Source organism: Mangifera indica, chromosome 11 (genome assembly GCF_011075055.1).
Source record: "Mangifera indica cultivar Alphonso chromosome 11, CATAS_Mindica_2.1, whole genome shotgun sequence".
In the NCBI taxonomy this organism is placed as follows: domain Eukaryota; kingdom Viridiplantae; phylum Streptophyta; class Magnoliopsida; order Sapindales; family Anacardiaceae; genus Mangifera; species Mangifera indica.
Window position 1 is genome coordinate 5,416,428 of NC_058147.1, and position 15,724 is coordinate 5,432,151.

Genomic DNA, 15,724 nt, shown 5'->3' on the forward strand with positions numbered 1-15,724 from the left:
AACAAAAATGGAAGTCGCAGGGATTGATTATCTGTTGAATTAGTTTTGTGTTTATTCTTGAAAATATTTAAAATATATAAATAGATTGATTTACAAACAATAAAAATGTATTAAACAATGGTTAAATGAAAATAACATTTTGAAATTAAAATTGTGATATTGTGAACAAGCTCGTTAGGTCAGCTTGACAGCTCGCTCGATAGCTTGACTCGATGGCTCGGCTCGTTAAACATAAGCGAGCCTAGCTCAATATCTCGGCTCAATGAAACATATTCGATTTTCAGCTCGTTATAGGCTCCCGAGTAGCTCGGCTCGATATGTATTGTGAGCCAGGCTCGTTAGAGGTTCGTGAATAGCTCGCGAGCCGATGAGCTCGAACACAAACTGCGTTTTCATTACGTTCGATGAGCTCGAGTCGTGGTTCGGTTCGAATGAACAGTTATCGAGCTAATACCGAGTTTTCCTGTGTTCGAGCTAGGGTCGGCTTGAATCCAGTCCTATCAATGGGTGGATATCTCAACGATTTTAAGAGTCGTCCAGATGTTGAGATGACACACAAAAGACATTCCAAGATAGGATTATATCTCAACTATCTTCACCAGAGATGCAATAAGTACTAATTTGTTATTGATTAACATATGTATAAGGTATAATAACAAAGTGCACTGAAAAAAAAATTTGCAAGATGATGTTAATTTCCCATTAGTTTTATCTCCAGTTGAGAAAGATGCAGACTTGTATGATGATATTGTTCGATATACAAAGATGCCGGATAATCGATCTTCTTCATCCATATCACCCCTGGCGTTGTCAGAAGATGCATTATCAAATCCTTTTGACATTAGTTCTCCGATCGTTACTCCTCCTCTTACTGAAGCTCTTATTCAGCCTTCTCTCACCGAGCCTTGTCTGATCAGCTACCCTATTACAACCCCTGTCAACGAGCACATATCACCAGAGCCCGTGCCTTTGCCACTATAATTTATTATATAAAATATAACATATAATTGCATTATTAATAAAATAATAACAATTCAAGTAATAGTAAGTATAAATATCTCGATATCATGAATTTTTCTCTTCTCGCTCGAAATCTTGAATAGGAACTTTTTTTCTCTTTCTAGAAATCTCTTTTAGATATGTTAAAAATAAAGAAAGATATAATGTTTATATATAAATAAAATAATTGTTGTTTTGGTATTATTTTGGGGCATTTTTTTTTAAACCCCAAAATTAGGGATAATTTGCTTATACCCTTAAAAAAAGGGTAATTTAATTATGAATGGTATTTTTGGTATTTTATAGGATATTTGAGACATTTTTATTTAAATCCTTTAATATATGAGTATTTTTGTTTAAACCCTAAAATTTAGGATAAATTTTTTATTCCCAAAAAAAAGGTAATTATTCTAATTTCTCAATTTATAAATTTTGATAATAAAATTATGTATATAATTTTATATAAAAATAATAATATATTAATATATAATTAAATATTATTTTATTTTTAATTTTTAATTATTTAATTATATGTTAACATGTTTTGCGTAAAATTTGTACACATAATGCCGCTCAACTCCCAAAGTTCGGAAGCCCAACTCCGGCCCAACTTATCATTGCAATTCAAACTCCACTGGGGTCGGGGTCAGTTGAGTTGAGGTGTCGATGGAATCATCCTCTTCGTTCAGCGCCCTTGGGGTATGGAATTATTTGAATTTATTTCTTCTACGTCCGATTCTAGCAGTTTCTTTCGTTCTCTCCTTCATTCTTCTTGGTAAATTTATTTTCTACTTCTCATGCCATTTATCTGGTTGTATTTTTCTTTGTTTTCTTTTTGAAAATTTGATTAATTTCAGGGTGGTTTTTGGCATGGAAGTTAATTCTGGTTCACGTGCCTGTGATTCAAGATATATTTGGCTTGCGACAGAAACGGATCGAACCAAAGGCCACAAGTCGTGGAAGATTCTCTGAATTCTATAAAACCATCGATGGCAATAAATCTGGTATTGTCAATTGTTTTCTTCTTAATCTTCACCTATTTTTTTTATCAAAGAAAAATTAAATAAGTACATAGATTTTACTTATTAATGGCTCAACTGAGCTGAATGGTTTATGTATCATTTTAGATTTTATTTTTGCCTAATTCAAAAATTTGTCAAGGAGTTTTAGGACTCCTATATGGAAAATCAGAATTGTAAGTTTTATGGTTTTTTTTCTTTAGCCAACGCATCAGCATACATCAATTTCATTCAGTAGTAGATATTGACTAAGATTGCTATATATTTGACTTACACTTATGAAATTGATGAAGCTTCAAAATCGCCCAAATCTTTTCAACTCTGATAGTTGTTAGGCAAGCCTTTTTTTGTGGTTAGAATCGTTAGGATTCCAGAAAGGGAAGGAGGGAATATGAGAAGTAGGATTTTTGCTTTACAAACTGAAGAATTCCTAATTAGTACAGTGGCTTTAGAAAATCATTGTTACATCCCTGCATATCAACTCTGGATCTAGATATGTAAAGATATTACTTTGAAATAATCTTGTAGGATAGTTTGCGATGAACTTCCTCTGATCCTCCTGGTTGATGTGTTGCAAACGTAATCTTGGAAGGCCAAGTTGAAGGAAGAAGGGAGAAGGAAACTTAGATAATTAATTGACATTTTCAAGTGGATTGCAGTTTTGTTAATTCTCCTTTTGTGTTTTCTTAGATGTAGGGTGGATGTGTTTATAATATTTACAGGTTTCTTTCACTTTCACACACTGGCAAAGTTTGTTTTGGGAGTTTTTGGGTGTCTTGCAATACTTGGAAAGGCTATTATTTGAGGCCAATTTTTTCTTGTCCAAATGACTTCAAGAGTGGATGGTCACCATCACTACAAATGAGAGTGTAGAAATCACCCATGGTTTTCTTAACTAAGGATCAAATGGTGACTCCCAACTTTTATGTCAGTGTCTTTCTTTTGAATAACAATGTAGAAAAATGATCTATGAATTACAATTAGGCTGTTCAAATTTCATCGCACATCAGAAAGCACAGTTGAGTGTGTTACAATCTGCATCTTAATGATGTAATCTAATGAAATCGTTGATTGAGGATGCAGAAAAGACTGTCGCAGGATCAGCAGGAGATCAACTTTCTTGAATGCTGGTATGTTTGGAACGACAAGGGAAGCACCATTATGTGCAAATGTACAATAATTATTTGATCCCAACAGTGCAATCAACTTCAGAGTATTCAAGAGGTTTAAACATCGGTGACCATGCCACAGATTTGTGATTTTCTTTGATAGTGTTGGTGGTAGTTATGAAAAAGTTACAGTGGTGGTAATTCCACGGTCTCTGTAGATCGATATCTGAGTGTCGGTTTTAGCTTTATTTTTGTGGCATATATTTATATTGTTTGTAATAAATTACTCATCAAAATAAAGGAAAGATAGGGAATTTGCAGCTAATGCTTGCATTGGGTATTTTGCCAGTGAATTTTATAGGCCACACAGAAATAGAATGTGTAGAATTCTGATCTCAGGCAGGATTTATGTGTTGCCAATGCAGGTCAAGTAGAGTCACTGAGTCTTATGGCATTAGGGATTTTAAGAAAAACAGGTGTTAAATCTAATATTAGTTTGTGCTCTTTCAATCAAATCATTTATATGAATCAAACACATATCAAGGGTTAACAAAACTGTTGAAATATTAAAATTTTCAGGGAAAAAGTCTAAGTTTAAAAGCTTTAAAATATTGATTTGAATTACTTTAATTTCTTCTCACTCTGGATTCCAGAGCATAACTTCACCCCTGCTCATTCGCAAAGCCCCATGGTTGTAGAGAATAGAATTGTAACTGGTTTTAGTGGTGAAATTGTAAGTTAGTTTTGGGTTGAGACAAACGTGTAATTTTGATGGCAAGTATTTTCATAATGTTAATAATAAAGATATATTGGTAATTGAAATTTACATTAACTATTGAGGGTATTTCTATAATTATACTAATAAATTATAAATAAACAATTTACACAAAAATTGAACAGAATTTACTATTATGAATGAATAAATGGACATTTCAAGTTGAAAAGGTAAAGAATTTTCACTTCATCATAGTTTGAGTACGAAAAAGTTATTTGGCCCAATTTACTTCTATTGAATAGGCAGGCTTCAGTTTGACTTGAAGTTATCTATTTAGTTATTTTTCCTAAAACAATAAACCTATATAGATTCACTTTTGAATATACAAATAAATCCACATATAATATATCATGGTATAATTAAATAAATTTTAAATTAATAATAAAATAACATCCAATTATAAAATAACACATCATATGTGCATTCATTTGTATATACAAAAGTAAGTATATATAGTATTGCTCATACTTCTATATTATACGGAGTACAACTACAAGCTGCCTATATGCAGCTCAAGCTCAGTCTAATCTCCATCATAATTTGCACCAAGTTAGAAACAGCTGCAGTTCCTTTCTACTTTCACAAAATAAGTTATTACACTAGCTACATAAGTATGGTAAAGAATCTACTAATTCAAGTTGTTCCTTACTTTTTGCGCATCTTCCAATTTCTTAAATATAAGCAAAACTTTAACATTATGTGGTAAAACGCATTTGCACTAGATAATAAATGATCATTATCTTCTTCTCATGGCCATCTAAACCACTATTTTAAACCAAAATTGATCACTCCAGATTCAAATCAAATCAAATCAAATCAATCTCAAACAAAGCATTGAACAGAACTTAATTTGAAGTGACATGTTTATGTCACACCAACATCTGGTTCCAACATTTTATGTTAACTAACAAACTAGCTTACACAAACTAAGTCCTAAAACAGTTTCAAGTTTTTGACTAGGCAACTTAAACAAACTAGGTTACCCAAACTAATATCTGCCAGAGCCTAAGAAGTCATCTTCCCACCTGTTTAAGTACCTGCAAGCAATGTAAAAAAAGACTCAGAAGATGATTAAAACTGTACCACTCTCCTCATTGCAGTAGCCAGGTGAAAAAGAGCTAAAACATATCTTGGGTTGGTTTGGTTTTTCTGTTTTCTTCTATTACTTTTTTATTAGAAGATCTGCTCTCTAAAATGAAAACAAGAACTTGAATTTCATTATTCAAGATCTTAGTACAAATGTTTCCTATATACTACTTTTTTAGAAATACCAAAAATATCTTTAAAATGTTCTGGATTTTAATACCAGCTTTTGGAGAATATATTTGGAGCTTTTCAAATCCTGTTTTTCAAATATAATTCCCAATATATTTTTCAACTGTTTTATTTTTAATTTCCAAACAGAAAATGGGTTTAGAAAACAATACCCAACTACGCCTTAGCCACTTCAATTTATCAGCTGCATCGATTATGATCACTCATTAAGATTCAAGCATGAACAAAATATAAGCCCCACATGTACTACAGCTCCTAGTATGCATGCATAAAACAGTTAATGCAACGTTTCCTACCAAATTGCCAGCATCTTAAAGTTTGGAAGGCATAAGCTGGTTGGTCATATCATCAAACCTCAAGAAATTTTTGCTAGTCCAAATACCAAATATAGTGACATCAATAAGTCCTGTATATAATTAACATTAGCCTACTATACAACAATAATATCATCTGAAGTTCTAATAATTACCATTTCACAAAAGAAAATATACAACAAACTCAACCTCTTCCTTTTTACCAGTAATGCAAGCACAGAAATCAGATTTACTGTCTGTTTCAAACATTCATTTGACTAGTACAGAAATTGCAGACCGAAAAGCACATAAAACAACTATGCATATAATAGTAATAGTAATCCACTAGCAAGATCAAATTTTGATAAACATTGAACCCTCATGTACAATTAGCCGGTAATTAACATCTGATGATTGGTTTGGTTCAGTGCAGTATACTGTATTCAGATAAGAGCATACCTGTACAGCTACTTATCAGCGTGCCAGAGACACAATTATTATTTCACAAAGATCAAGCTTCAGCTTCAACTGCTGAGCCGCTCCAATGCCAAAGACCTGTTGAGCAGTTCTGTGTAAGTTGAGGGGAGATTCATTTGCTTATTCAAACCTTCAGCTACATTGAATCCTTTACTGCCATCATCTTCCATGCAAGCAACATCATCCAAACCATTTCCAACAGGCTGATTCATATGTATGACCTTGCCAAACAACTGAAATGAGCTAATACCAACTTTTGTCAAGTTGCAGCCCTGGTTTCCAAGAAGTTCACTGCCATATGAATGGACACTACTGTGGCTATCAGGTGATAGATTGTCTGACTGTGAACTTCCAATGTTCAGCTCGGTAGAAACACATTTCAACTTTGGCATCAAGTTAGTGCAAAAGGTACTATCATTACATACTTGAGGAGTATTCTCACTTGTGAAGTTAGATAAACTATATACACTATAAGGATTTTGCCTGGCTCCCTGCATGCCAACAGGAAAAGTGTCATAATTCACCAATGAAGGGTTTTTGTGCTCCATCGCTGAATTAGCTAGCCCCGTCAGTGGAAAGAAGATTTCTTCCTCTCCTTCAGTCACTGACACAGAATTCTGAGGAAATTTTGATCTCTTTGCTGGAGGAATTGTGGTATGAATTGGCCGAGTAGGTGAAACAAACTCGATTTGCCAAGGACTTACTCTCTTTGAGCTCTGCAGAATGTCAGGTTCATCCCATGTAACCTACAACACAAAAATGGGGTAAAAACATTTGAAAGCTTAAAGAGCAAAAGATCAATCTCGATTCTCTTAGACTTCTATGATAATCAAATATCTCAGTATGCCACTATCACTCTGAAAATCCAAGATATTTACAGACAGACAAATCCAATTTTCCCTAGATCACATTAACACAAAAAATCTCAGGCCAGTATAGCTGCAGAATAAAATCTTTGGTGGAAAGTTACTAGGCAAGATGACAAACGTTTATTTCAATCATAATGTAACTCACAATCAACAACATTTGTGGGGCAAGATCATGTCAGATGATAGTCACACGTTAAGTAAACAATGCCAATGCCTTTGTACCAACACAAAACCATTTCTACCATTGCACATTGTAATATTAAAGAGAACAAAAAGAAACTTTGTAACCTTAATAATATTTTCATTTCCAATGTTAACAGAACTATTTGTATATTTCCACAATAATATTACAGAAAAGCAGAAACACTGATTATTCATTGACAATTTTACATGAGAACAAGTCTAGAATGATTCTAGCTGCGCTTACTTACATTAGAAATTGCATTCTAAAAGATCATTCAAAAGTCATAATACAATCACAGATAGAAGAAGAAAGAAACTAAGAAAGGTTAAAAAACAAGAGCAGCCAAACTGATACTATATACAGCCTAACCATAACTCAGTATAAACAGTACAGACTAACTCATGATTTATAACTACCAGATTAATTCATTCCCCTTTTTTCTCATAGCAACTTAAAAAAAAATGTAGACTAAAAATTGAATCCTACTGGAATATTAAAATTATTTTTTAGAGAAGAGAAAGAGCAGCACATATATTGTTAAAAGAGACATAATATAAGCCTCAATATAGAACGTAGAAGTAAAATTTACTGCAGATAAAGAGTCAATTGCATACTAGAAAACAAGCTCTTTTCATTTCAAGGATCATAGATTTCACCAATTTAGACAAGTAATAACATTTGTGCACTCATGAAGACATCAAGGGAGATAATGTATGCTGGAAGTGTCATAAGTTTCTCTTAAAACGATAAGTAGGGCATAGCTGATCATGCCAACCAATCTGACCAACTAAAATCAGTGATCTCCTAAAATCCGAATACATTTTCTAGTCCAAAGACAAAAGAACCTTTATATGCTGTGAATATTCAGAGCAACACTCCATAGGCAATATCAAAGCATCATAATCGAAATGTTAAATAATTCTAACTACAAAATCATATCATACAAAAGCTAATATTTTATTATCACTTTAATATAATCCAAATAAAAAACTACAAATACTCCAAACGAGAAACATCCTTTCGTACCTCAAGCATTCGCCAAGGTGAGCCACACCACTGGCCACTATCGGGCACAGAAATCGCCATAACCGTGCCCTGAACCCACGTCAATCGAGACGAATCCTCAGTCTCCACCACCATCTTAACTCTCATCCCAGCCGTCCAAAACACCCTCATTGCCACATCTACTAACTCCGCTCTCACTATAAAATCTGCCCACCCGACCCTCGGATAATACACTACCTCAAACGGAAACCCCAGCGCCGCCTTCTCCACTGCCTCTACCACGGCCTCGGGCTTCATTCCAATCTGCTCCCGCCACCTGGCAACTTCTCCATTGTTCCCGTACCTCATCGATCGCCTGATCCCCACGTACATTTTCCCCGTCGTATCTCTCATGAAAACAACAGAATCTCCGGCAATTAGTTTCTTCCGATTCACGAACTTGCTCCATCCCGTCGTTAACAAATGTCGTCTCGGCGTCCCACGATAAATGTGGCGAAACTCCCAAACGCTTCCTTGAATATCCGTAACAGACAAAGTCTGCACTGGAGGATCCGCTTGGTAGTTTAGTGGTGGGAAGACAGAGTCAGCACAAAACCTCGGGACGGAAAAACCACCGCCGTTATTCGCATCTGACGGCGTTAAAATCTTGGCAAACGGAAAAACCGCATTATCATTCTGCTCTTGCTGGCGGTCAAAGAAGTTTCCAGAAGACGAAGAATCAAACGAGTTAACAGGTGTGAGAAGAACTTTAGCGAAGACCTGGTCGGTGAGAGGATCAGCGAGAAACTCAACGCGGGAGACGATGCAAGGAATGAAGGGCTTGGTGAAGGGGACAGCGACGGAAGGACACGCTTGCTCCACGTGGCCTTGAGGGAAGTAGTAAACCCTAGAGTTGAGGGCTGGGATTTGTACGGAGGAGCCGGCACAAGCGCGCCAGATTTGCGGGTCGACAGGGCAAGCCTCAGAGGGAGAAAGCGATTGCTGATTCGGCATCTGTTATTATTATTATTATTATTATTTTTTGTTGAAAGAGAAGGACTGAGTGTTTGTAATTAAATGGTTGCTTACAAAGACAGAGAAAGAGACGTCTAGGGGTCGGAGAACGGTAACTGAAGAAGAGTGTATAACCAAATTACATTTTTACCCACGACAACTTTGTGAAACTACCGTGCCAGGTTGAAGTTGAAGTGTTATAATCAATGTCCAAATACGGAAGTGAAAATAATAATTTGAAGGAGTGAAAGACAGAGATGAGACGTGAGAGAAAACACAAAGAAGAAAGAAAGAAAGAGGAGCAAAAGCGTACTTGAAAGGAAATAGAGTTATTGCAGAACGGTGGTAGTCACGGGCAATGACAGTGAACCAAATCAGGTTGTTGAGATTCAGAGTACCGCAGCAAGGATATGTGTTGTTGACCATATGTGGAAAATTGTTATATTCTATATCAACTTCCCAAGAATTTTTAACCCCTCAAGATTTAATGACACTTCCCAAAGGCCAAGGATTTTGAAAAGTGATAAATAAACACAAATATTTGGCAAACATAACTGAGAAATTTATGAGTAACGGCAAACTAATAGTAGTTAAATTATATCAAAAATATAATTTTTTATATCGTATATTATATTATATAATATATTTTTTAAAATAAAAAATTATAATTGATATATTTACATTTTAAAAATATTATAAACACCTATAAAATTCTAAAATTTTTTATATGTACTCATATTATATCATTATTTTCTTTAAAAAAATTATATAAATTCATATTGATGTTATATTATATCGTAAAATATATTCATTATATCAAATTAATTCAATATATTTTATTATATATATAATTTTTTATTTATATTATATCATAAGATACGTATTATATATCATAAAATATACTAATAATTATGGGCAAAATAGTTGAAATGTTTTGTAAATTTTTATTGAGGGATTTTAAAGGGATAGTTAAATTAAAGAATAAAGGGAAATGTCAAACTCTCTGTCAAGAAAGGCAAGAGAACATTCGTCCTTTTCCCCAAAATCTTGCGGCAAAACTTTGGGGGTATGTGAAAAGTTTAAGATTATTTGAGTGTACTAAAGTTGTAGTTGATAACAAAAACCGGATTTTGATACTGTGCTGTCGCCACGTCTTCTACGCTGACACTTTTCTTTATTTGTTTAATTTTTATGTTTTCGTCGCCTTGATGCCGGTCATATTGATTACGTGTGCAGTATCATTTAATTCATAAATCATCCAGAACTGTACCATATTCTTTTTCTCTTCCGTAAAAACACTTCAAAAAGAAAATTCAGTTCTGGAATTGTTTTCAAACACAAAATAGATTTAAATAAAAAATTATTCCCAGGCAGGAAAGGAAGTCGGCGAAAAATCAACTTTCTAGATTTTTATAAAACTTTAAAAAGATGTATGGGATTAAACAGGCTCACAACATTCAAATTTTAACATATTTTGAAACGGAGATAGGAATATTAAATATAACATAGACAACCCACCTTCATCTCATAAAACAATGTGTATCCATGATACACACTTGATATATATAATCACGTGATTAGATAAAAAAAATAACATATTTAAATATGTATTTATTTGAATACTCAAAATAAATACATATAGTATTATCAAATCCCATCAGAAACAGTCTCCAACCGAACTCAATAAACTAGACAACATACAGCGATAATGGCAACATAGCAAATATGAAATATCCAGCAGGAAGATGCGTCTACTCACTGTTCGCAAACTTATTCAACACCCTGACAAAGCAAAACAACAATCAAACTACACACCAACGATTATAATTTGCCTTCTTAAATCATTCCTCTTCGGATTCAGACTCAGCACTCTGAAGCCACTCAATAAATGGCTTCGCATTCTTCCAAACTAGGGAGTTTCTATTGCTGCCAACCAGGCCCCGCTGGTACCACTCTAGTATGAACTCCTCTTCCAACACATCATTATCGTACAGAGCCTTGAGAACCAGTGCTACCTCCTTCAACACCTCTGGGCTTGCCTTCCCAAAGAAAGACTCGATGGTGTGCAGGAGAACCATCTGGGATCCCTCCTCTTGGGTTGCTGCTGCCAGGTAGCTCTTCTTTTTCAACACCTCTTTAGCAAATCCCTTCTCAACGTCATCAACGAGAGCAGCAAACAAGGCATCCATGACTTCTTGTGGAGTCCCAGTAAGGGTAGTCAGAAGTGCTCTAAGTTGGCTAGCAGAAGAGGCCTTCTTCAGGCCATCCTTTATCTCACTGACAAGCCTTTCATGGGTGTTAGTACCATTAGTTCCATTCTCATGTCCCTTTCTCTCCCGCTCCGGAGACTTCTTCACTGACTTCTTCTCCTCACTGGTAGATAGCATGACCATATCTGCAGTAACAGCACTCAGCTGCTCCTGGATACGCTGCTTAGCTGCCTCCAATGAAGTATCTGTTTGCCACAGAACATCATCATCATCATCATCAGTAGCTGCTTGTTCATTCTCATCAGCTTGGCTGCAAGGAGGAGATTGATCCTCATCAGAAGTATGTGCTTTTTTCTTGGTTGATGCACCTTTGGCAGCAACATCCTTTGAACCAGCAGAAGAACCCTTTTTCTTTACTGATTCCTTTTTAAGCTTCCTCATCTCCTCATCTGCAGCCTCACCCTCCTTGAGCCGTTCCTTCTCAGCTCTCCTCATTGCTTTCTTGTCCTTTGAAGATTTTTTCTGCTCTGGGGGGTTCTTGATAATAAATGTTGTAAGTTTGTCCCTCATATCTACATCGGAGACAAACCCACAAGCAGCACATTTAAGTTGGACCATCTGTGTCTTAGTTATGAATATCTCAGTCTCCGGATTACCACATCCGTAGCATTGCACGTATTTCTTAATGAAGTTCTCAAGAAGCCCAGCAAGCTTGGCAGTATCATGGGCTCCATTCACAAGTGAAGTTCCTGTCTTCTCATCAAATTTGGACTGTGCTCCGAGCTCATTTCCAAAATACTTAGTAGTGTAAGATGCAGGTCTAGCCAAGGCCTTAGCAATCTCAACCATGTTAACCACATTGGTCTTGATGCCATTGCCTCTTCCTTCAATCTTGGTGATCATTTTTGGCATCTTATACCTATAAAAGGCATCATCACTGTTGGAAGCACCAATATTTTGCAAATCCATTTTAATTCGACTTTTTAAGACCAACTAGTAAAATTAATTAGAAAGGGCAAAAGATAGCAGCAGCTTCTCTTTTGGTGTGAAATCCTCCTTTACCAAACAAGTTCCCAGCAATTGGAAAAGGTCGCATAAACTGGCAACCAGAACTGTGTCTACTATTTGCCTCCGCAAACCCAAGATGCATGCAGCCAACTCTGTGAGCAGTATATCTGTTCTTTTTTCTAGTAGGAAAGTATTCTCCAAGCAACCCAATTGATGTCAAAAAGAAGGAGGCCCGTTCAGACATAAAAGAAGTTTCAAACTTGACACCCTCCACTTTGTCGGAGATGCAACTCAGCAGATTACACTGCCAACTTCCTGAAAGCAAACAATATAGATATTTAAAACTAATAAGTTTTCATTAGTAATTAAAGTTGAAATGGCAGTACTACGCATCACACAGTCACTGAGGCATATTAATAATAAACTGGAGTTTGAAAATAAAAAAATTTAACAAACAAGTAACTTCAGGTACAAATGTTAAAAGTGAATCCAAATAAACTAAGTAATTTTCTTGAGGAAACAATAATATTTGAAAATAAGAGATGCAATTGATGTTGCCTAAGGCATTGATAATTTATATGTAGCAGAAGAAAAATAACAATATATAGAATAAAAACCTTTTTCTATCAGAAAACACAACTAAACATAATTTTAAAAAACAACCATTTAAAAAAATAGATTACAAAGTTGTTCACAAAACTGAATCTCTTTCAAATTTGAAATTGAATAACTGTCAAACATAAATTCACCTTATCATATGGAATGAAAACTTAACTACTGAAAAACTAAAATCTTAATATTAAGCTTTCTAAGCTTCAAGATGTCAATCAATAAAGATAATGTAAACATTACCATTCAACAATACATGTTGAGTTACTCTGACCAGTCAATCATCACAAGTATGAAGCAATGCCTAAATGCTATAGGTAAATTATCAAAAACAACTCCGAACTATGATTTAAGCATCAGTCCACTTTTCATCAAAGTAGATAAATTCACCAAGAAACAAAATCTAATTAATAACAGTATCTCAATTCTTTTATTTTAAATAAAAGATAAAATGGTTTCAATATATCAAGAAATCATGAATAACTAGTCGAGATGACCAATTAAACACAATTAAACATAATTTTGAAAAACAAGTACTAAAAAAAAGGATTGCAAAGTTGTCCACAAAATTGAATCTCTTTAAATTTTGAAATTGAATAACTTTCAAACATAAATTTATTTTATCGCATGGAATGAAAACTTAAATACTGAAGAACTAAAATCTTGATATTAAACCTTCTAAGCTTCAGGATGTCAATCCATATAGATATATATAAACATTACCATTCAACAATACATGTTGATTGCTCTGACCAGACAATTGTTATAAATATAACGCAATGCTTAAATGCTATCGCTAAATTATCAAAAACAACTCCAAACTAGGATTTAAGCATCAGCCCTTTGTTCATCAAGTAATTAAATTCGCCAACAATCAAAATCTAATTATTAACAACTTCTAAATTCTTATGTCTTAATAAAAAAAAAATAGTATCGGTATATCAAGAAAGCGTAAATAAATAAATAGCCTAGATGAAAAATCTGTCAAAAGTAAAATTGAACTAATTGAATATCTACAAACATCTTAATCTGAACATAATCAGCCAAACCAGAATATCAAAAAATTCCAAAAGCGATTAACATAAATAAAAAAGATTGATATTCAAAATAATCAGACAAATTTTTAAAAATAATCAGACAAATTTTTAAAAATAAATAATTAAAAAAATCAGCGATCTATACAAATCCAGCACAAACGCACGATATCCATCTCCGATACAACAAAATCCACCTCCGATCATGGAAAACAACATCGCATCAACAAAATCGATTAAAAAAGAAAAAACTAGCTACAAAATTGAATAGTCGGATAAAAAAAAGAAAGAATCAGCACACATTGAATCAGAAGAAATCCAAATAACTGGAGAATACACCTTGAGATGAAAAGAGAGAGAGAGAGAGATGTTGAAGAGTTGCTGTGCAGTGCTGTGAAGCGATATTATGAAAAAATATCTAAGCGGAGACGGACTTTATATAGAACTTTTACGAGTTTAGGGCAAACTCAGCGCCCCATACCATACGTTTCAAAAATTATTTCCGTTTCACCCACCGACCTGTTCTTTTGTCCTCCTATCCTATAATATGGAATTAGAATTGTTTATTCATTTATTTAAAATGAATTATTAACAATTTGAAAGTATTTTTTAATAATTATTTATGGCATGAAATGAAGAGGGGGGGAAAAAAAAAAAGAAAATTATTTTTAAATGTCAAAAAGATCATTTTCAAGCCAGGTATATCATGGGCTTGTTCTTTGCTTTACCGTTACACATTACTTGACCCAAAATCCAAAATGTGTTTCCTATGCATTGAATGGAAAGTAATCTGAAAAAACTTTGCCAAAAAGAAACCTTTTTTTTTTAATTTTAATTTATGGGCTCATAGTTTCCAAAATTTTCTTCACACCCGTTTAAATTCAATAATTTTGTGGAAATCGTCAAAAGAAAAATAGTGGAATTTTCAACCAAAATTTATTTTCTTTATATAAAAGCTCATAAATGCCAAATTATTGGGTTCAGCCAGTTTCCAAGCAAACATGATCATGAATTGTTTGTTGCCCGATTAACAAATTTGATTGGATTGTGGCAGTTGGTTTGGTTACTGAAAACAATTGGCAATGAAAGTGAACTATAAAACGTTGTTCATCGCAATTCTTTGTCGTTTTGATGTCCAATTCTGCGTTTTAAGTGTTTTTAAGTATGGAAAATGGTAAAGAAGTTAGTTATTACTATTTTTCATGTCATATTGCACTATTTTTTTAAATATATATTGGTTTAAATGCATTTTTTTTAACATTTTAAGATTTATTAAAAATATTAAGAGTTTTAAGTTTATTTGTTAATATTTATGAAATTTTTTTGGTGTTTTAGTGATTGATGTTATGCATGTTGTTTGGATCCAAGAGATTTTTTTTTTTTTTTGGGTATGATCAAGTGCCAACAGGTTTTTTTTTATAACTTTTTTAAGCTAGAAAGGGTTCACATAATTTTTTTTGAACAAAGGATTTTTTTCCGTCCAAGTTTTGATACATTTTTTAAGTTTCATTTATGAGATTTTAAAAACTTTAATATTCACTTATAAACTATTAACTTAAACTAAAACATGATCATCATTTTATTATTAAATCTTTAAATTTAAGAGTTTATATCATTTTTACCCCATACAGTTTAAAAAATTAATAATTTTCTCTCATTCAAAATTTTAAAAAATTCATTTTTTTTCCTAAAACTTTTTCTTCATTCTTTGGCGACGAAAATCCACTGCAATTGTCGGTCGACCACCTCAACATCTTTTTCTCTACTCATCAGCCTTCCCGCCAGAGTAGGCTTGTCGAATGAAGACGAATCATCTTCGTCCTTCGTCTCTTCGACTGGATGAAGACGATTTGTCTTTGTCCAAT

The 15,724-nt window shown here is 33.8% G+C and overlaps 3 protein-coding genes across 5 annotated transcripts; 1 reads left to right on the forward strand and 2 right to left on the reverse strand.

Annotated features, from left to right (window-relative positions):
• Positions 1-1,613: 1,613 nt before the first annotated feature.
• Positions 1,614-3,452, forward strand: LOC123228967. Its single transcript, XM_044654499.1, has 3 exons — positions 1,614-1,774; positions 1,857-2,003; positions 3,102-3,452. Exons 1-3 carry the CDS (start codon positions 1,666-1,668, stop codon positions 3,140-3,142), a joined length of 297 nt encoding a protein of 98 aa, XP_044510434.1. The 5' UTR covers positions 1,614-1,665; the 3' UTR covers positions 3,143-3,452.
• A 1,258-nt stretch (positions 3,453-4,710) lies between these two features.
• LOC123228603 (auxin response factor 17-like) lies at positions 4,711-9,390 on the reverse strand. Of its 2 annotated transcripts, XR_006504737.1 has the most exons (3): positions 8,027-9,387; positions 5,930-6,693; positions 4,711-4,939 (listed from the first exon to the last, which is right to left on the reverse strand). XR_006504737.1 is itself a non-coding variant. In XM_044654031.1 (2 exons), exons 1-2 carry the CDS (start codon positions 8,996-8,998, stop codon positions 5,995-5,997), a joined length of 1,671 nt encoding a protein of 556 aa, XP_044509966.1. In that variant the 5' UTR covers positions 8,999-9,390; the 3' UTR covers positions 5,664-5,994. The 2 variants fall into 2 exon arrangements, 1 of the variants encoding a protein (XP_044509966.1); XM_044654031.1 differs by lacking the exon at positions 4,711-4,939 and having other exon boundaries at positions 5,664-6,693; positions 8,027-9,390.
• Positions 9,391-10,594: 1,204 nt separating this feature from the next.
• LOC123229474 (eukaryotic translation initiation factor 5-like) lies at positions 10,595-14,382 on the reverse strand. Of its 2 annotated transcripts, none has more exons than XM_044655300.1 (2): positions 14,199-14,382; positions 10,595-12,531 (listed from the first exon to the last, which is right to left on the reverse strand). In XM_044655300.1, exon 2 carries the CDS (start codon positions 12,175-12,177, stop codon positions 10,840-10,842), a length of 1,338 nt encoding a protein of 445 aa, XP_044511235.1. In that variant the 5' UTR covers positions 12,178-12,531; positions 14,199-14,382; the 3' UTR covers positions 10,595-10,839. The 2 variants fall into 2 exon arrangements, with proteins under 2 accessions (XP_044511235.1, XP_044511236.1); XM_044655301.1 differs by lacking the exon at positions 14,199-14,382 and adding an exon at positions 14,161-14,179.
• Between the last annotated feature and the right edge of the window lie 1,342 nt (positions 14,383-15,724).

Excerpts from the sequence above, each read along its gene's own strand:
- LOC123228603 (XM_044654031.1), bottom strand. The coding sequence starts at position 8,998 with ATGCCGAATCAGCAATCGCTTTCTCCCTCTGAGGCTTGCCCTGTCGAC. Across the intron at positions 6,694-8,026 it reads CACCTTGGCGAATGCTTGAG|GTTACATGGGATGAACCTGA; the intron begins GTACGAAAGGAT and ends TTTGTGTTGTAG.
- LOC123229474 (XM_044655300.1), bottom strand. The coding sequence starts at position 12,177 with ATGGATTTGCAAAATATTGGTGCTTCCAACAGTGATGATGCCTTTTAT.
- LOC123228967 (XM_044654499.1), top strand. The coding sequence starts at position 1,666 with ATGGAATCATCCTCTTCGTTCAGCGCCCTTGGGGTATGGAATTATTTG. Across the intron at positions 1,775-1,856 it reads TCTCTCCTTCATTCTTCTTG|GGTGGTTTTTGGCATGGAAG; the intron begins GTAAATTTATTT and ends GATTAATTTCAG. Across the intron at positions 2,004-3,101 it reads CATCGATGGCAATAAATCTG|AAAAGACTGTCGCAGGATCA; the intron begins GTATTGTCAATT and ends TTGAGGATGCAG.